The sequence below is a fragment of the Sciurus carolinensis genome, chromosome 11 (genome assembly GCF_902686445.1).
Source record: "Sciurus carolinensis chromosome 11, mSciCar1.2, whole genome shotgun sequence".
NCBI classification, from domain to species: Eukaryota; Metazoa; Chordata; class Mammalia; order Rodentia; family Sciuridae; genus Sciurus; species Sciurus carolinensis.
In genome coordinates, this window is record NC_062223.1 from 118,403,468 (window position 1) to 118,420,264 (window position 16,797).

The 16,797-nt window shown below is 40.1% G+C and overlaps 1 protein-coding gene across 1 annotated transcript in view; it reads left to right on the forward strand.

Annotated features, from left to right (window-relative positions):
• Positions 1–1,406: 1,406 nt before the first annotated feature.
• Cbl (Cbl proto-oncogene) overlaps positions 1,407–16,797 on the forward strand; it is a 91,977-nt gene continuing 76,586 nt past the window's right edge. Inside the window, 2 exon segments of the mRNA XM_047517578.1 lie at positions 1,407–1,605; positions 1,608–1,717. Coding sequence (XP_047373534.1) covers positions 1,527–1,605; positions 1,608–1,717 — 189 coding nt within the window. The 5' untranslated portion in view covers positions 1,407–1,526.

Sequence of the window (16,797 nt, forward strand, 5' to 3'; positions counted from 1 at the left end):
AAGGAGGGACTGCCATTAAGGTGATGGCTCTAGGGATGTAAAGTTTTGACATTTACGATTTTGCCTACAGTCTCCTCTAACTTTTTGTAGGTAGGAATTGGTAAAAGGACATTCTATTGGTAGGAAATAATGTAGGCTCCCAAATCAGTCAGATAAAAGCAACTGACTTGCAAACTCAGGATGACTGGCTGAATGATCCTTGAGTTCAGAGATATTTTGCTGTCTCGCAGGAGTACTTGATGAACTTAATTTCCAAATCAGCTAAGGACTTTTTGTGGAAAGAGATAGGAGGGAGATATAAGGCAGACTTAAGTACTTATTTACACACCTGGGACTGCAAACTCACAAAGTTGAAGCTCAGAATTAGCAAATTAGGGCAGGGCACTTCCTTCTTTGAAAAGGAAGTTTCTATTTTCGTAGTTCTTCCAACGGAACTTTTAGATTAGAGAAGTGGGAGTGACTGGGAACTACATTTCTGTTCCCTAGACCAAGCAAGAACCGCTCTGGCCAGCATTTGCAGAGGTTTCACGATCCTGTGGGCGGCGTCTCGATTCCGTGGGCGGCGTCTCGTGCTGGTGGTGCAGACCAGCGCCGGGTGCAATGAGTTGAGCAGGAGAATCTCAAGTACATATTCAATTCCCAGAAAAGGACAACCCTCCAGAAGCAGAAAGGGAACGTGCTTTGTTTTAAGAGGTCAAATGCATGGAAGAAAAGCTCCTGGCTTGAGTGTCCTACGCTTTTAAGCCTTTCTGGGGCCTAATCAGGCTGGAACAATCTGCAACATTCATATTTCTGTGCTCAACCACGTCTTAATGAAGAATCTAAAATGCCAGGGGATGGAGAAATAACTTTCCTCTCTCCTTCCAATTCACACGATATGAAGCAAATAACCCTAAGTTTAATGTCCACATCTATCAGGCGTGAAGGAAGGACTTGTAAAGATTTCTTCCACCGTTACCTGCTACCTGTCGACGACCCTCTCCTGAAGCACCAACCTCCAACCCACCAAGAACATGGAGGTCTCGGCTTGCGCCTAGTGCGCAGGCTCCACGTTGGAGCCTACCCCCTTCTTTTTCGCGCGTCTCCAGCAGAGGGCGCAGGCACTGAATCTCGCTGGCCCCGCCCCTTTCCCGCCCTCGGGAATAGGGGCGGGGGAGGCGAGCGCGGAAACTTGGCGGCTGCTTTCCGGGAGCTGTGGGCACGTGGGCGCTGGCGAGGGGTGGGGAGGGCGGGGGTTTCTCCTCCGTCCGGACACTGCCGCCCGCTTCCCCAGCTCAGCAGTAGGTCAGCAGTCAGTCGCCGGCGCGCGCCCCCGCGCTCCGCCCGCCGGGCTCGCGCTCGCCGAAGGGGCGCGCCCTGCACCCCGCGGCACCGCCCACTCCCCTCCCCGCGGCCGCTCCTCCCTCAGCTCCGAGAGCCGGCGGCGGCTGCGGCGGCCAGAGAGGCCCCTCCTTCACGCCCTCCTTTCCCTCGCTCGCAGCCGAGCGGAGCCGGCCGACCGGCTGGGGCCCCGACCCTCCCCGGCCATGGCCGGCAACGTGAAAAAGAGCTCTGGCGCCGGAGGCGGCGGCGGCTCCGGGGGCTCGGGCTCGGGCGGCCTGATCGGCTCATGAAGGACGCCTTCCAGCCGCACCACCACCACCACCACCTCAGCCCCCACCCGCCGGGGACCGTGGACAAGAAGATGGTGGAGAAGTGCTGGAAGCTCATGGACAAGGTGAAGGGCCTGCCGAGGACCCGCGGGAGCTGGGTGGGCGTGGGCGGAGGGCCTCGGCCAGCGCTGGGACCGACGGAGGAAGCTGGGGGAGGGTCTGGAGGCCAGGAGCTGGGGTGACCGGTCGGCTGCGGGGGGGCCGGGGGCCGGGGCGGGGGAGGAGGCCGGGACGGTGGGTCGGTTGGGGGAAGGGCTGCCGTGGGAGTTGGGGACGCTGAGGTGTTGGGGGATCGAGACAAAGATGGGGTGGGGGCTGGGGTGAGGGTTGACTGGGAAGCCACCGGGGCGGAAGTGCAGTGGGGGTGCGGAGTTTGGGGCTCTGTGCGGGGTGTAGGGATGTGGGTCACGGAATTGGCCCTGGGAGACCGGCGGGAGGGGGGTAAGGAAGCGTTTGATTGACCGGCTGGTTCTCCTGGCTGTATGAGGAGTCGACATCTGACTAGGGAATTGGGTTTATGGGCTCTGATTGGGGGACCTGGGGTCAGGACAACTCCACCGGCTAACTGTGCTCTTGATGAGCGTAAGGTTTTCTCCCCCCCCCCCCCCCATTAGGATGTAATACCAAGATAAAAGAAAGAGGGAGGTTTAAATGGGGCAAGGAGGGAACTTTGCTCCACAACAAGCGCTAGCTCAAGTTTTTTGTTACCCTCTGAAGCATTGGGATGTGATCTGTTGCCGGTGCTGAGATATGCACTGATTAAACCACAAGTTCTGGTTAGAATCATTATCTTCTGGAAGGTGGAATGACCGAACATGCCAAGCAGCAGATTTTGACTTTTTCATAACTTCCTCCCTCCACTCACCGCTTTTAGCTGGGCTTTACTTTTTCTTGTAAGGGCCTAACTCCTTTTTATTGCAGGACCTGACTTTGAGTTTGTTCCATGAGTTTCTTTGATTAGCAAGTGCAAAAAAAAAAAAAAAAAAGAAAAAAGAAAAAAATTAAAATAAAGACGTTATATTTAATCATTTAAGTGTGTCATGTGGGAGAATTTTACTTCCTTATAGTTGTGTCTGTATAATTAAATATAGTAAGTAGTAGTCCCATGTACTTAAAAAGGGTATAAGCAGTATGATGTTCTGTTAGAATTCAATAATATTCCTTGATATTTATCATTCATTAATAACATTTTGGCAAAATTTATACTTCAGATTAAAAGTGATTAGGAGAATCTGGCATATGAGAGAATGCTGTTATTTCCTCTAGGGTTAAATTGGTTTTCTTTGGTTCCTCTGCGAGCCTAGGTTCCTCTTCTGAAAGTTTTTCATGAGTTGTTTTGGACTAAAACAGCTAATAAAATGATTATGAAGTACTTGGCAAATGTAAATGTTCTATATAAATGCTTAACAAGTCCTGTGTGAGAATTAACACTCATGTAGTGCATACAAGTAGTTTCTGAGTCATTTTTTCAGGGGTGATTTTTCTCATGGTTAAATAATTGGTATTGCAAGAAGCCCCAGGTTCCATCCCCAGCACCATACAGGGAGAGACAAATTGGTATTATAATTAATGACAAATATTTGTCGATTATATTGGTGGCGCAGTGCTAATTTTATTATTAGAAATTATAATAAAACCATTACAGAAAGGTAGGTATGTAAAGGAAACTTTGAATATATTGACATCTTTTTAAAAACGATTGACTGTATTCGAAGTTAGTAAGTTTGCATTCGGAAAAGTTTGCATTCGGAAGTTAGTAAGTTTGTATTCGGAGTTAGTAAGTTTGCATTTTGGGGATTTACTGTTAAAGACTAAAAGGTTCCTCTGAGCCAGAGGAGACTGAGGCAGGAGTTCAAAGCCAGCCTCAGCAACTTAGCCAGGCACTTAGCAACTCAGTGAGACCCTGTCTCTAAATAAAATACAAAAATGGACTGGGGATGTGACCCAATGGTTGAGCGCCCCTGAATTCAATCCCTGGTACCAAAAAAAAAAAAAAAAAAGTCCCTCTGAGAGAAAAATTATTTGCATTACTAATCAGTTTCTTGTGTAGGCCATGTGGATGAAAATGTATCAGAATTATGCTGATTTATGACTTCTTAGAAATGATGAACTTTTAATTAAACTTTTGTGTTTTAGTAAATAAAGGGTAAGTTATAGGTAGTGCTGTTCTACATGGTGATCCAAATAAAGTCCTCCCTATGTCTTACTTCTTCTCTTTATTCGTATTTAATTTTGAGTTCTGCAGGATGTTTTAATTGTTTGGATGGCATAAAGAGGAACTCAAAAATTTGAGTTAAAATGCTTTTAGGTAGGTATAGGTAGTTTCAAGGACAGTATGCTTCTAACTTTTCCATTTTAGTCTAGAAAAGGGGTATTTTATTCTTGTACTGCTTGTCTTGGAAGATGACTTCCATACTGTCATACATGTTGTGCTGAAATGAAAATTTAGTGTTTTCTGATGTTTTAGTCCTGTAGGTTCATACTGTTTTCTAGATTTTCTGAATACTTCTGGAAGGTTACTGGATTGTACCATCTCTGATGTTTTAAGCATAGGGGGTTCTCTTTTTTTATTTTGTATTGTTGTCTTTAATTGGTCATTATACCTCCTTGACTTCATGTGGTAGTATACAAGTAGTAAGAATGTACTGTCATATCCACAGATATGTCCCCCATGTTTATTGAATTTAGTCCTAAGTCATAGTTTTATATCTGATTGATACTTGGGGTTGATTTAGCACTGGAAATTGTTAGTTTCTCCACCATTGGATGTGTGCTGTTGAAGTTGGTGTAAATTCTGGTTTCTGGTCACTCTAAACCCAGTTTACTGATTTACTAATCCATTGTAGATTAGTTGGGAAAAATGATTATGCTAGAATGTTAAAATGTTTGTTATTAAACAAAAGACGGAGACTTTAAGTTTTTCTGTTTTTAAGTTTTTTTTTCCATCCCCAGGATATTGTAATAAATATTTGTGTAAATATGTCTATGTGAAGAAAATGGCTAGTAAATAAAGAGACAAAGGAAAATCACGCACATTGCCTTAAATGTAATTTAAAAGTATAAAGATGTTTAGTGAGAGATGTAAAATTCCATTGTGAAGTTTAGCAGGGATTGACAAACTTTTTCTGTAAAGGGAGGGATAGTAAATATTTTAGGTTTTGCCAGCCACATACTTAATACCATATTCTTTGTTGTTACAACTTTTTAAACATGAAAGAGCCATTATTAGCTTGCTGATGTACTGGGGGAATAAAAGGCTTCAGATCATTTGTCCACCCTTGAAACTGAGCTGATGGTATTTTAGGCCCGTACTGTATTTTATGGTGCTGGGGATTAAACTCAGGGTCTTACCATGCTGGGCAGTATATCAGCTTGTATACCCTCAGTCCTGTATTTATTTGAAATTAGCTGACATTAAAACATTAAGGTGTTGATTATTTTTCAATAGGGTATAATTTATTAGAAAAATTCTTTCTTTTTTCTTTTTTTTTTTTGGTATGGGGGAATTGAACCCCAACCAAGCGTATATTTTGAGGCAGGGTCTTATGAAATTGGTTAAGGACTTGCTAAATTGCTGAGGCTGGCCTCAAACTTGTAATTCTCCTGCCTCAGCCTCCCTAGTCACTGGAATTACAGGCATATGCCATCACACCTATCTCAAATTCTTTCCTTTAAAGCATGTGTTTATTTGTATTAATTTTAGTACTGGGGTTGAACCCAGGGGTGCTTTACCACTGAGCTACATCTCTGGTCCTTTTATTTTGAGACAGGGCCTTAATAAATTGTTGAGGCAGGCCTTGAACTTGAGATCTTCCTACCTCAGTATCCCAAGGATTATAGGCTTGTGCCACTGTGCGTGGTAAAACATTATTGTGTTTAAAAAAAAGTATTTTTAGGTCTGGGGATATAGCTCAGTTGGTAGAGTGCTTGCCTTGCAAGCACAAGGCCCTGAGTTCAATCCCCAGCACCGCAAAAAAAAAAAAAAAAAAAAAAAAAAAAGAAGTATTTTTAGCTGGCCATGGTGGCATGGAGGCCCAGAACTCTGGGAGACTGAGACAGGAGGATGACTGGAGCCCAGGAGTTCAAAACCTGTGTGGGAGACCCCCTTTTATTGTTTGAGTGTTAGTTTTTCTTTTGGTACTGGGGTTGAACCCAGAGTGCTTTACCACTGAGTTCCATTCCCAGCTTTTTAAAAGTTTTTATTTTGAGACGGTGTCTTGTTAACTTGCTTAGGGCCTTGCTAAATTGCAGAGATTGGCTTTGAACATACAGTCCTCCTGCTTCAGCCTCCTGTGTCTTTGACTACAGGCATGTACCACCATGGCCATCTTGTTTGAGTTTAAAAATATATGCTGAAAAGATTATTTTATATAGTGGCACATGCTTGTAATCCCAGTGACCTGAGACAGGAAGAGGAAGGCTACAGCAGGAGGCTTGAAAATATAAGGCAAACTGGGCATGGTGACACACTTCTGTAATCCCAGCAATTTAGGAGGCTGAGTCAGGAGAATTCCAAGTTTGAGGCCAGCCTCAGCAACTTTGAGACCCTGTCTCAAAATAAAAAACAAGGGGTACTGGGGATATAGGTCAGTGGTAAAGCACCCCTGTGTTCAATCGCCAGTATCAAAAACAAAAAACAAAACCAACAACGGAAGTTTTCTCTTATTTGCAGAAAGTAGAGCAAAGTAGGGGGGAAAAATGAGGCAGGGTGGATCCCTTGAAATAGAGGAAAGCCAGCAGCAGGGTGTGGTGGTGGTGGTACATGTCTGTAATCCAACGATTTGGGAGACTTGAGGGAGACTGAGGCAGGAGGATAACAAATTCAAAACCAGCAATTAGCAAGACCTTAAGCAATTTAGGGAGACCCTGTCTCAAAATAAAAAATAAAAAAAGACTGGGGATGTGGCTCATTGATTAAGCACCACTGGATTCAATCTCTGGTACCCTAACCCAAACAAACCAAAAAAAAAAAAAAAAAAGAAAGAAAGAAAAGAAAAAGAAAATAGGGAAATTCACTAGAGTAGAGGAACAAGATTGAGGGAGGTGGGACGAAATGGGGAATGAAATTGACATATAGTACTTATATGAACATACCACAGTGAATTCTACCTTTATGTGTATCAGTAAAGCACCAATTAAAAAAATACAAATAAATAAAAGGAAGACCTGTGAAATAGAGGAAGGGGAATAGTGGGAGGGAGGGAGGAAGGGAAAGAGGAAGCACTGGGGACTGAAATGGAGCAAATTCTATTTCATGCATGTATGATTATGTTAAAATGAACCCCACTATTATGTATAACTATAATACACTAATAAAAACAAAAAATTAAAAGGCAGCAGCTTGGGCAACTTAGTGAGAGACCCTATCTTGAAATAAAAAGGTCCTGTGATGTAGCTTTGTGGTAGAGCATCCCTGGGTTCAATCCCCCATACTGCAGCAAAAACAAACAAAATGATCTCCTACCTTATCTACTGCTTACCCTACCTGTGCCCTGTCCCCCCAAAAAACTTAGGTAAATTCCTGTACTTTGGAAGTAAGAGATACTTAGTTTTGTTTGTTTTTTTACTGCGGATTGAACCCAGGGGTGCTTTACCACTGAGCTACATGCCCTGCCATTTTTTATTTTGACGCAGGTTCTCGCTAAGTTGCTTAGGACCTTACTAATTTGCCCAGGCTGGCCTTGAGCCTGCAATCCTCCTGCCTCAGCCTCCCAAGTTGCAAGGATTACAGGCTTGTGCCACCTTGCCTGACACAGTTGAATTTATGAATAAATATTTCACCTGACTTTTTTTTTTTAAATACTGAGTTTATTGTTATTATTATTTGTGTGTGTGTGTGTGTGTTGCTGAGGATTGAACCCAGGGCCTTGTGCTTGTAAGGCAAGCACTTTACCAACTGAGCTTATATCCCCCAGCCCCTTCACCTGACTTCTTGCTCGCTCTTTCCTCCCTCTCTTTTTATATTTCTTTATTCCTGTTTGCATGCACACTGAGTCCCACACAGGGTATAAGGTATGTGTTCTTACATTCCAGGAGTTTGCATTATAAGTGGTATATGTGATAAATGACTACGGGAGAAGCATGTCCAAAGTGAGATGCCATCTTTTAAGTTTACATATGGAGACACATTTCTTCTCTGTTTATCTTAACCTCTGAAGCTTGTAAACTCCTGAGGGCAGCATCTGTAACTGACTTATCTCCTGCAGTATCCAGTTAAGGGGGTTACACAATAGAAGGTACTTTTGGGGGATGGGTACCAGGAATTGAACTCAGGGGCACTAGACCACTGTGCCACATTCCCAGCCCTATTTTGTATTTTCCTTAGAGACAGGGTCTCACTGAGTTGCTTAGTACGTCGCTTTTTTGCTGAGGCTGACTTTGAACTCATGATCCTCCTACTTTAGCCGAGATGCTGGGATTACACCGTGTCTGGCTTAGATGGTATTTTTAAAGTATTTGTTAAATTGTTTTGTATGCCCCAGTGGAATTAACTGAAAGGAAAAGATGGGTGAGAATTTATTTTAATCACATTAATTTTTTTTTTTTTATTGCAGTAGCCAGTTATGGATGTCATCCTTGTTTTATAGATGAAGATACTTGGGTTCAGAGAGAGTTAATAGTGGAGCCTAAATTCAAGATTACCCACTTTCCAAGGCTTAGTAAATTCTTCCATCTATTTCCTTCTCACATATTCAACAAAACCTCCCTCAATCACAAAAACCACTATAGTCATGTACTGCATAACAACTATTTCAGTCAGCCACAAACCACACATACCTTGCTGGTCCCATAAGACAGTAATGGAGCCAAAAAATTTCCTGTCACCTGGTGAAATAACAGAGCAATACATTACTCCCCTGCTTGTGGTGATTCTGGTGTAAGATACTAGTGCATGCCAGTTGTACAAAAGTATACCAAATAAAATTCCTATAGTACATGATACCATATGATAATAAATGACTATATTACTAGCTTATGTATTTACTATGCTTTTTATTTTAGAGTGTACTCCTTTAATCTACTTATTAAATATTTCACTATAAAACAGTATGTCCTGTTAGCCTTGCATCTTGGGTTTATTGTGTCTCTATTGTATCAAGAGACCACAATGAGTGACTGACCTACACCATGTCATCTAGGTCTGTGTAAGTATGCTCTTATATTCATACAATGGTGATATCTCTTCAAAATGCATTTCTCAGAGGGTAGCCCTGTTAAGAGATCTATGATTGCATTTAGACGGTGACCTCAGCAGATAGAGAACAGCAGTTCTCATCCCCCCCATTCATTCAAGCAAAGTGAACATTCTCTTAAATGATATGTCAAGATAATGTTTAACTAGTACCATTTCATGTAATAACTACTACCAAATGTATGTGTGTATGTATTACATATGTATTATATGCATGGACCCAGGACCTTGCACATGCCAGGCAAGCACTCTACCAGTGAGTATGTCCCCAGCCCCAACTGTTGCTTGCTTTTAAGTTAAGGATTAGTGTTTTCAAATTATGTGTACTGATTACTTTGGGTGATAAACATAGAAACTTGTACATATAATTTTCCCATTATAGTTAATTTAGTTATCTGTGGTGGCATTTATTACTTTTTAATGTCAGTTTAGCAGTACATCTGTCTCTCCTCCACTAGAGCTGTTCAAGACCAAGGCATTGTCTTAACGTAGTCCTTCATTTTTTGTCTGATTGGGAGAATCAATCAGGAATTTGTTTTTGAGGGCGGAATTAAGGTAGCATTTACTTTATCTTATAAAGGTAGTATAACAGTCATCATAAAACATGAGTGTGTTGTTTTGTGTCTATTAAGAACTCCCCCAAAGGATATAAAATTCTTTATAATTTCTTACTGAGTGTGAAATATAAGTCAGTTCATGTGATTAGTGACTTTTTCTTTTTTTTTTGGTACTGGAATTGAACTCTGGGGTGCTTTACCATTGAGCTAGATTCCCAGCCCTTTTTATTTTTATTTTCAGAGTAGTGTTAGGTCAGGAAAGAACATAATTTGCTTTGTTCATTTGTGACTTTTGTTTTTGGTGACTTTGATTATAGGAAAACCCATTTTTAGTATGTTGTTACCTAGTAGTATACTTATAGAGAGCTTATGATAAATCACGACCAGTTTGTTTCCTCAGCAGAGTTCATGTTATATCCAAATATATAATAACATACTCTGAAAAATCATTTCCCTAATGATTAATCTAGAGCATTAAAAGAATAATGACTAATTATTAGTTTGAAAACTGAACCTAAATTTCACATCACATTTTCCAATGAAGTTGCTAATTCTGATCTGTATTAGGTTTGTTTGGAGAAGGGGATTATGACAAGCAAGTCATTGTGAAATGTTTTCATGATTAGCACATTTTGTGCTGGAAGGAAATAGGTGGGAGTAGTCAACCAGGAGCACTGGAAGCCAGCCTCAACTCTGTCCCCACAATGTTCTTCCTGTAGCAGTTTCCAAAAGGAGGGGAAAGGGGTGCTAATGATGACATTGGCAGTGCATATCCACTGGGGAGATATGGTGCCACTACCATGACCTAGCCATCAGAAGAAATCAGTAGTGATTCTTAGTCTCTCTCTGCACTTTGGAATGGGCAGTGAGTCGTGCTTAGCATATCTTGCTGCCTGAGTACCTTCTCACAGCCACTGTTGACTGCTTATTGCTTTCCCCTCTGACTTGGATCTGCCATGAAAGAATGCTTAAAATGATGCCAGTTCATTGGTGCTTCCATTGAGTGGAATGGGTTCCTGATTCTTGACTACTCTTGGTTTAGATTTATTTGGATAGCAGTATGTAGCTGTAGCACTCTTTGAGAAAAACAAAAGGTATTTATGAATTGTAAAATCTATAGAACAGAATGTAAAAGTCCCCATTTACTGTCATATCCTCAAGTGACTACCCTTTTCAGACATATCCAGTATCTACGGTTGAGTGTGCATTCCTCCAGCCAGCCCTTACATCTTTTCTTAAGTGACTCTGAGAAATTTTGATGGACAGCATCATCTTTGACAGTGATTTATTAACTTTAGTAAGTAGTTGACCTTTTAGCATTTGCTCCCTAAGACTGACAAACAAGTATTAATAATTCATTATATTGTACCTGAGTTTACAATTTCACATCTGTTAATATATCAGGAGTTTTAGTGTATCTTATAAAGTTCATATAGATTAAGTTTCCAAGTTGCTCAGCTTATACTTTTTTTTTTCAGTTTATACTTTTTAATGTGGATCTTGAACCGGTGTTCTAACTGTATCAAGTGATATTTTTGTAAAACTAGTGATCTCAGACTGTGATGTGAATTCAGATCATCTGGGGATTTTACAAGAATGGAGAATCCGAGTAGGTCTGGGGTGGAGCCTGAAATTCTGCATTCCTTACTGGCTCCCAGGAGACATGAGTGCAGCTGGTCAAGGGACCATAGTTGATATACTAAGGCTCCATACTGCAGTTGGCTTTTATTTTAGAAAAACTTGGCAGATTTTTTTTTTTTAAAGGAAACAGCAGTAAAATATCTTATTTATGTTTAAGATTTTAAAGACCAAGAGGTAGGAGGTTGGGAGGGAGGAAGGAAATGATAGGAAATGATATTGGCCAAGTTATATTGTGTGCATATACAAATATGTAATAATAAATCCCATCATTATGTATAACTAATGCATCAATAAAAAATGTGGAAAATATTTTAAAGCCAATATTCTTAAATTATGAAATTAATACATATGTAAACATTTTTAAGCAGAAGTGGGATTTTTTAAAACAAGGGTTCTGGAATTCTTTAAAAATTTGCTATATTATAGCAAATTAATATGGAAACATGTATGTAGGTCTCCCTGAAAAAATTTTTAAAAAAACTAGAATTTTATGATGTGGATATATGTAGATTTATTTAATAAATTAATATTGATGATTTTCTAGGTTATTTCCAAATTTTAATATTAAAAGCAGTAGAGTAGTACATAGTTTCTTTTTTTTTTTTGTATTGGTGATTGAACCCAGGGGCACTTTACCACTGAGCCACATTCCTAGCCCATTTTTATTTTGTATTTTGTGATGGGGTCTCACTAAGTTGCTGAGGACCTTGCTGAGTTGCTAAAGCTGGTCTTGAACTTGAGATCCTCCTGCCTCAACCTTTTCAGTTGCTGGGATTACAGGTGTGGACCATCATGCCTGGCAGAATACAGATTCTTATGAATTTCCTTTTCTCTTTCAGAATGGGGAATTGAACCCAGGGCCTTGCACACTAAGTCCTTTTTTATTTACTTTGAGATACTTTTACTAAATTGCAGAGGTTGACCTAGAACTTGTGATTCTCTAACCTCAGCTTCCTGAGTAGATGGGATTATAGGTGCATGCCACCATGCCAACTCTTAAGTATTTCTTTAGAAAATCCCTAGAAATGCAATTGCTGGGTTACAGGAATCGTACATTAAAATTTTAAAAATCTATAGTTTGACTAGGCACAGTGATGCACACCTGTAATCCTAGCATCTCTGAAGACTGAGAAGGAGGCTTGCAGGTTTGAGGCTCAGCATTCTAGAGAGTCCTGACTCAAATTTGAAAAGTAAAAATGACTGGGGATGTAGCTCAGTGGTAAATGCCCTGGGTTCAATTCTTTTACCAAAAAAAAAAAAAAAAAACAAAAAAAAAAATTCCATGTTTTGCCACAGTGCCCTCCAAAATAAATCTGCTTCCACCATCATTCCTTGTCTGGCTTATTGATTTAAGTAGAGTAGTTGGTTTGTTTAGTTCCTTTAGGTGAAAATTACGTTGGCACCTTTCCACCATCACAGGTTGGTTTTGTTTTGGTTTTTGGTATTGGGGATTTAACCCAGGGACCCTCTACCACTGAGCTATGTCTCCAGTCCTTTGCATTTCTATTTGAGACAGGTTCTCCTTAAGTTGCTGAGGCTGACCTCCAATTTGTAATCCTCTTGCCTTAGCTTTCTGAGTTGCTGGGATTACTGGCATTGACCTAGTTCACGTTCACATTTTTATTGAACACAAACTACATGCCAGGTGTTGGGGTCTTAAAGGTGATCCAGGGCTCACACTTAACAGTCTGTGTGATACAGCTGAAGTGTGTAAACAGCTCTGGGGACCCTCTGTGGGAATCATGGGGCCAAACCATTACTTAATCCCTGAGGAGATACGAAAGAGGATTGGGGAATGGAGAGGGACTTTACACCAAGTTGGCATGTATACTATGCCCTGATCCACATTTGTGTTGAAATCGGTGTGTGGTATCCAAAAACAATGCAAAATCATTTAATCTCTAGTTCATGTTAAGTATTTGATTTGAAGTTGTACTGATAACTCTTGGAAAAAAAATATTTTTTCCTTTTAAAATAGAATCATATAAAAACCACATAGTTAAGCTGTCAGAACATATCAGCTATTTAATTTCATACATCATATTGAATGTATTTTTCTTTTCAGTTGATGTGATAAATGAAGGCAATGAGATTGATAATGAGTTATAAATGGCATGGTGTTTTTAATAAATGCTCTTGGGTAGTATTTGAGAAATATTATGTAGTAATTACTATTCAAGAACCTGAATGGGATTTTGATAAATCAGTAATGGAGAATAATAGAGGTGTAAGGCTTTTTTCCTAGGGCCATTATCTAGTGATAATGTTTCTTTTTTTAAAAAAAAGCTAGTTTCTGATTTATCTTTGAAAAATAATCATGAGTTGTTGTTTAAAGGCTTTATATTTGTACTTGTAAGACTGTTGAACATCTTCAAGTTTTTGAGATGATGGAATTTCTAAAATTTGAAGCTTTAAAAGACATTAAGAGGGATGGGGTTGTAACTCAGTGGCAGAGTGCTTGCCTAGCATGTGTGAGGCACTGGGTTTGAATCTTAGCACCGAATATAAATAAAGGTCCATTGACAACTAAAAAATTTTTTTATAAAAGACATGAGAAATAAATTGATCTCTTTAATTTACAGGTACAGAAATTTAGATCCAGGAGGCAAATAACAAATCTAAGGTCATATAGTTGTAAATGCTGATCACCAGACTAGATCCCAGGGCTCTGAACTATTATCCTTTGCCCTATCCTCTTGAGCAAGGTTGATTCTTTTGAAATGGTAACAAATTTTTACATGTTTTATATATAGCTCCACATCATGAATAAACATATATTTTAAATTTTATTTCTTTGGTCTTACTAGAGATTGAACCCAAAGCCATTCTACCACTGAACCACAACCCCCAGACCTTTTTCTTTAACTTTGAAACAGAGTCTTACTTAGTTGCCCAGGCTGGCCTCCAGCTTGCAGTCCTCCTGCATCAACCTCTGGAATCACTGGGATTACAGGAATGCGCTCCCATATCCAGCTTGCTTCTTATTTTTGTAGCATATTACTTTAGGCATTTTTAGACATGTGGAAAACTTTGAGATGATGAATTCTTCCATGGATAAGTTGGGGTCTACAGAGATAAAAGTACTTATTTAAGGAAAAAAAAACTCACCTCATTCATGAATTATTACAAGTGCATATTCAGTCTCAGAATATTTATTGAGGTAACGCTGTGTATCATATGGTTCTTGGAGGTGGCATGCACTAGTGAAGACAACAAATAAAAGTTCTCAACCTTAAAAGGAGTCTTATAAGCATATAGTTCTGTGTAATTAGAAATAATTCCTTAGTATTAAAAAAAATGAAATAACAGTAACAATAAAAATAAAATAGGACTGGGTTGTGGCTCTGTGGTAGAGCGTTCGCTTACCATGCCCGAGGCCCTGGGTTTAGTCCTCAGCACCACATAAAAATAAATAAAGGTATTGTGTACACCTTAAATAAATAAAAAAAAATAAATGAAACAGATAATCCAATCAATAAATGGGCAAAGGAACTGAACAGGCACTTCACAGGAGTACGACACAGGAGAAGAAATACAATCGGTCAACAAATATTCGAAAAAATGTTCAAGGTCTCTAGCAATTAGAGAAATGCAAATTGAAACGACACAGATTCCATCTCACTCCAGTTAGAATGGCAATTATTTTTTTTAAATTTATTTTTATTGTAAACAAATGGGATACATGTTGTTTCTGTTTGTACATGGAGTAACAGCATACCATTTGCGTAATCATACATTTACATAGGGTAATGATGTTTGATTCATAGAATGGCAATTATTAAGAATACAAGTAACAGGGCTGGTGGTGTGGCTCAGTGGTGGAGCACTTACCTAGCATGTGCAAAGCCCTGGGTTCCATCCCCTCAAATCCATCAGCTTCAGTGAATCCACCTAATTTGAGTCCTGATTGAAACAAATCAGTAATAATGGAAAAAGAAAGAAAGAAAGAAAAAAATAATACAAGTAACAATAAATGTTGGTGAGGACGTAGGGAAGAAAATACACTGCTGGTGGGACTGCAATTTGGTGCAACTACTCTGAAAAGCAGTGTGGAGATTCCTCAAAATCTTGGAATAGAACCACACTTTGACCTAGTTATCACAGTCTTAGGTTTATACCCAAAGGACTTAAAATCAGCATAGTATAGTGACACAGCCACATCATTTTTTTAAAAAAATATGACATATCTCTATTTAAGTGGGAGTTTATTATGAAATAAAATTCCAGAGTAGCTGTCCGGATCCTGGGTTTTAACATTGATTTGACTAACTTAGCAATGTGACCACAGGCAAGTCACTGAGCACAATGAATCAGTTATTTGAAGGTAGCCATTTTACGTTTGTATTTTGACATCATGCAGAAGATAACTAGACCTGTATTTCCCCAGAGTCACCACTTCCTTCACATTTCTTTTTCCCTGGCTGTTGTGACTGCATCCAAGCGCTGTCTTTCTAAGCACTGCAGAATTATTAAGAGACTTGGGAAACTTCACTTGCTGTGATTCCTAGGCCAGCATAAACATTTTAAAAAACAATGAAGGGTCCATGTTCTTGCTGAGAACTTCAGCGTCCCTAACTAGCCCTGCATTTCCCAGTCAATGCAATGATACGTCAGAGACTAGTGTTTTAAAGGAGACTGAAAACGAGCCCGCAAAGAAAAGCTGCCATGGTTTACTGGAGAGTATAGCTCCGGTCACCAGTGTGAAACCCTTTTCCATCTCTGCCAGTTCAGAAGCCAGGGCGGACATTGTCCGACCAGTCTAGCCCTCTTTCCTTAACTGCCCCTTCTCTGCCATTCCTGTGTCCCGCTCCTCACAGAAGCAAAGACTCGGGACTGGGAAGACAGTGTAGGTCCGGTCAGCGCCGCTCATCCCCCGGAACTGCAGCCCAGGCCCCGCGCTGGGATCCTAACCCCTTCCACATCAGTGTTTCTAGAAGCTTAGTTCACAATAGCTATTGACCTAGCACCTAGGTGCCCTTCAGTAGATGAATGGATAAAGAAAATGTGGTACATATACATAATAGAGTATTATTCAGCCATAAAGAAGAATGACTTTATGACATTTGCCAGCATATGGACCTGGAGACTACTATGCCAAGTGAAGTAAGCCAGAACCAAGAACCAAACGTTGTTTTCTCTGATATGTGGAAGCTAACCCACAATAATTGGGAGGGTAAGGGGAAGAATAGAAGTGCAGTCGATTAGACAATAGGGAATGGAGGGAAGAGAGAGGTGATAAGTAAAGCAAAGACAGTGGAATGAATCTGACATAATTTTCCCATATACATATATGAAAATAAAGTGAATCTCACCACCATGTGTATCCATAAGAATGGAACTCTAGAATAAAATATATTCCATGCTTGTGTAATTATATTGAAATGGATTCTGCTGTCATGTATAACTAAAAAGAACAATAAATTTTAAAAAGTCATCACTGTACCTGAAAATGGGTAAACAAGCCAAGCAATAACAAAAAGGGCATATTTTTAAACTGAAGATAGTTAAGATAACATTATTGTCCCCTATGTTGTTCGGTGATGACCAGCACATATTTATTAAACATCTTTATGGACAAGGGAGTTGTGAAACACTTGTGATGCTTGGTTAAATAAAATGGAATAATTGTCCTTGAACTCACACATTCCACATGCATACACATATAATTAGAGGGTCTGTGCACTGTAATGCTGATGAAGGAGCTGGGCACAGAAAGTAAAGTGTCTACAGAACTTTTTCCTATGAACATCAAGTT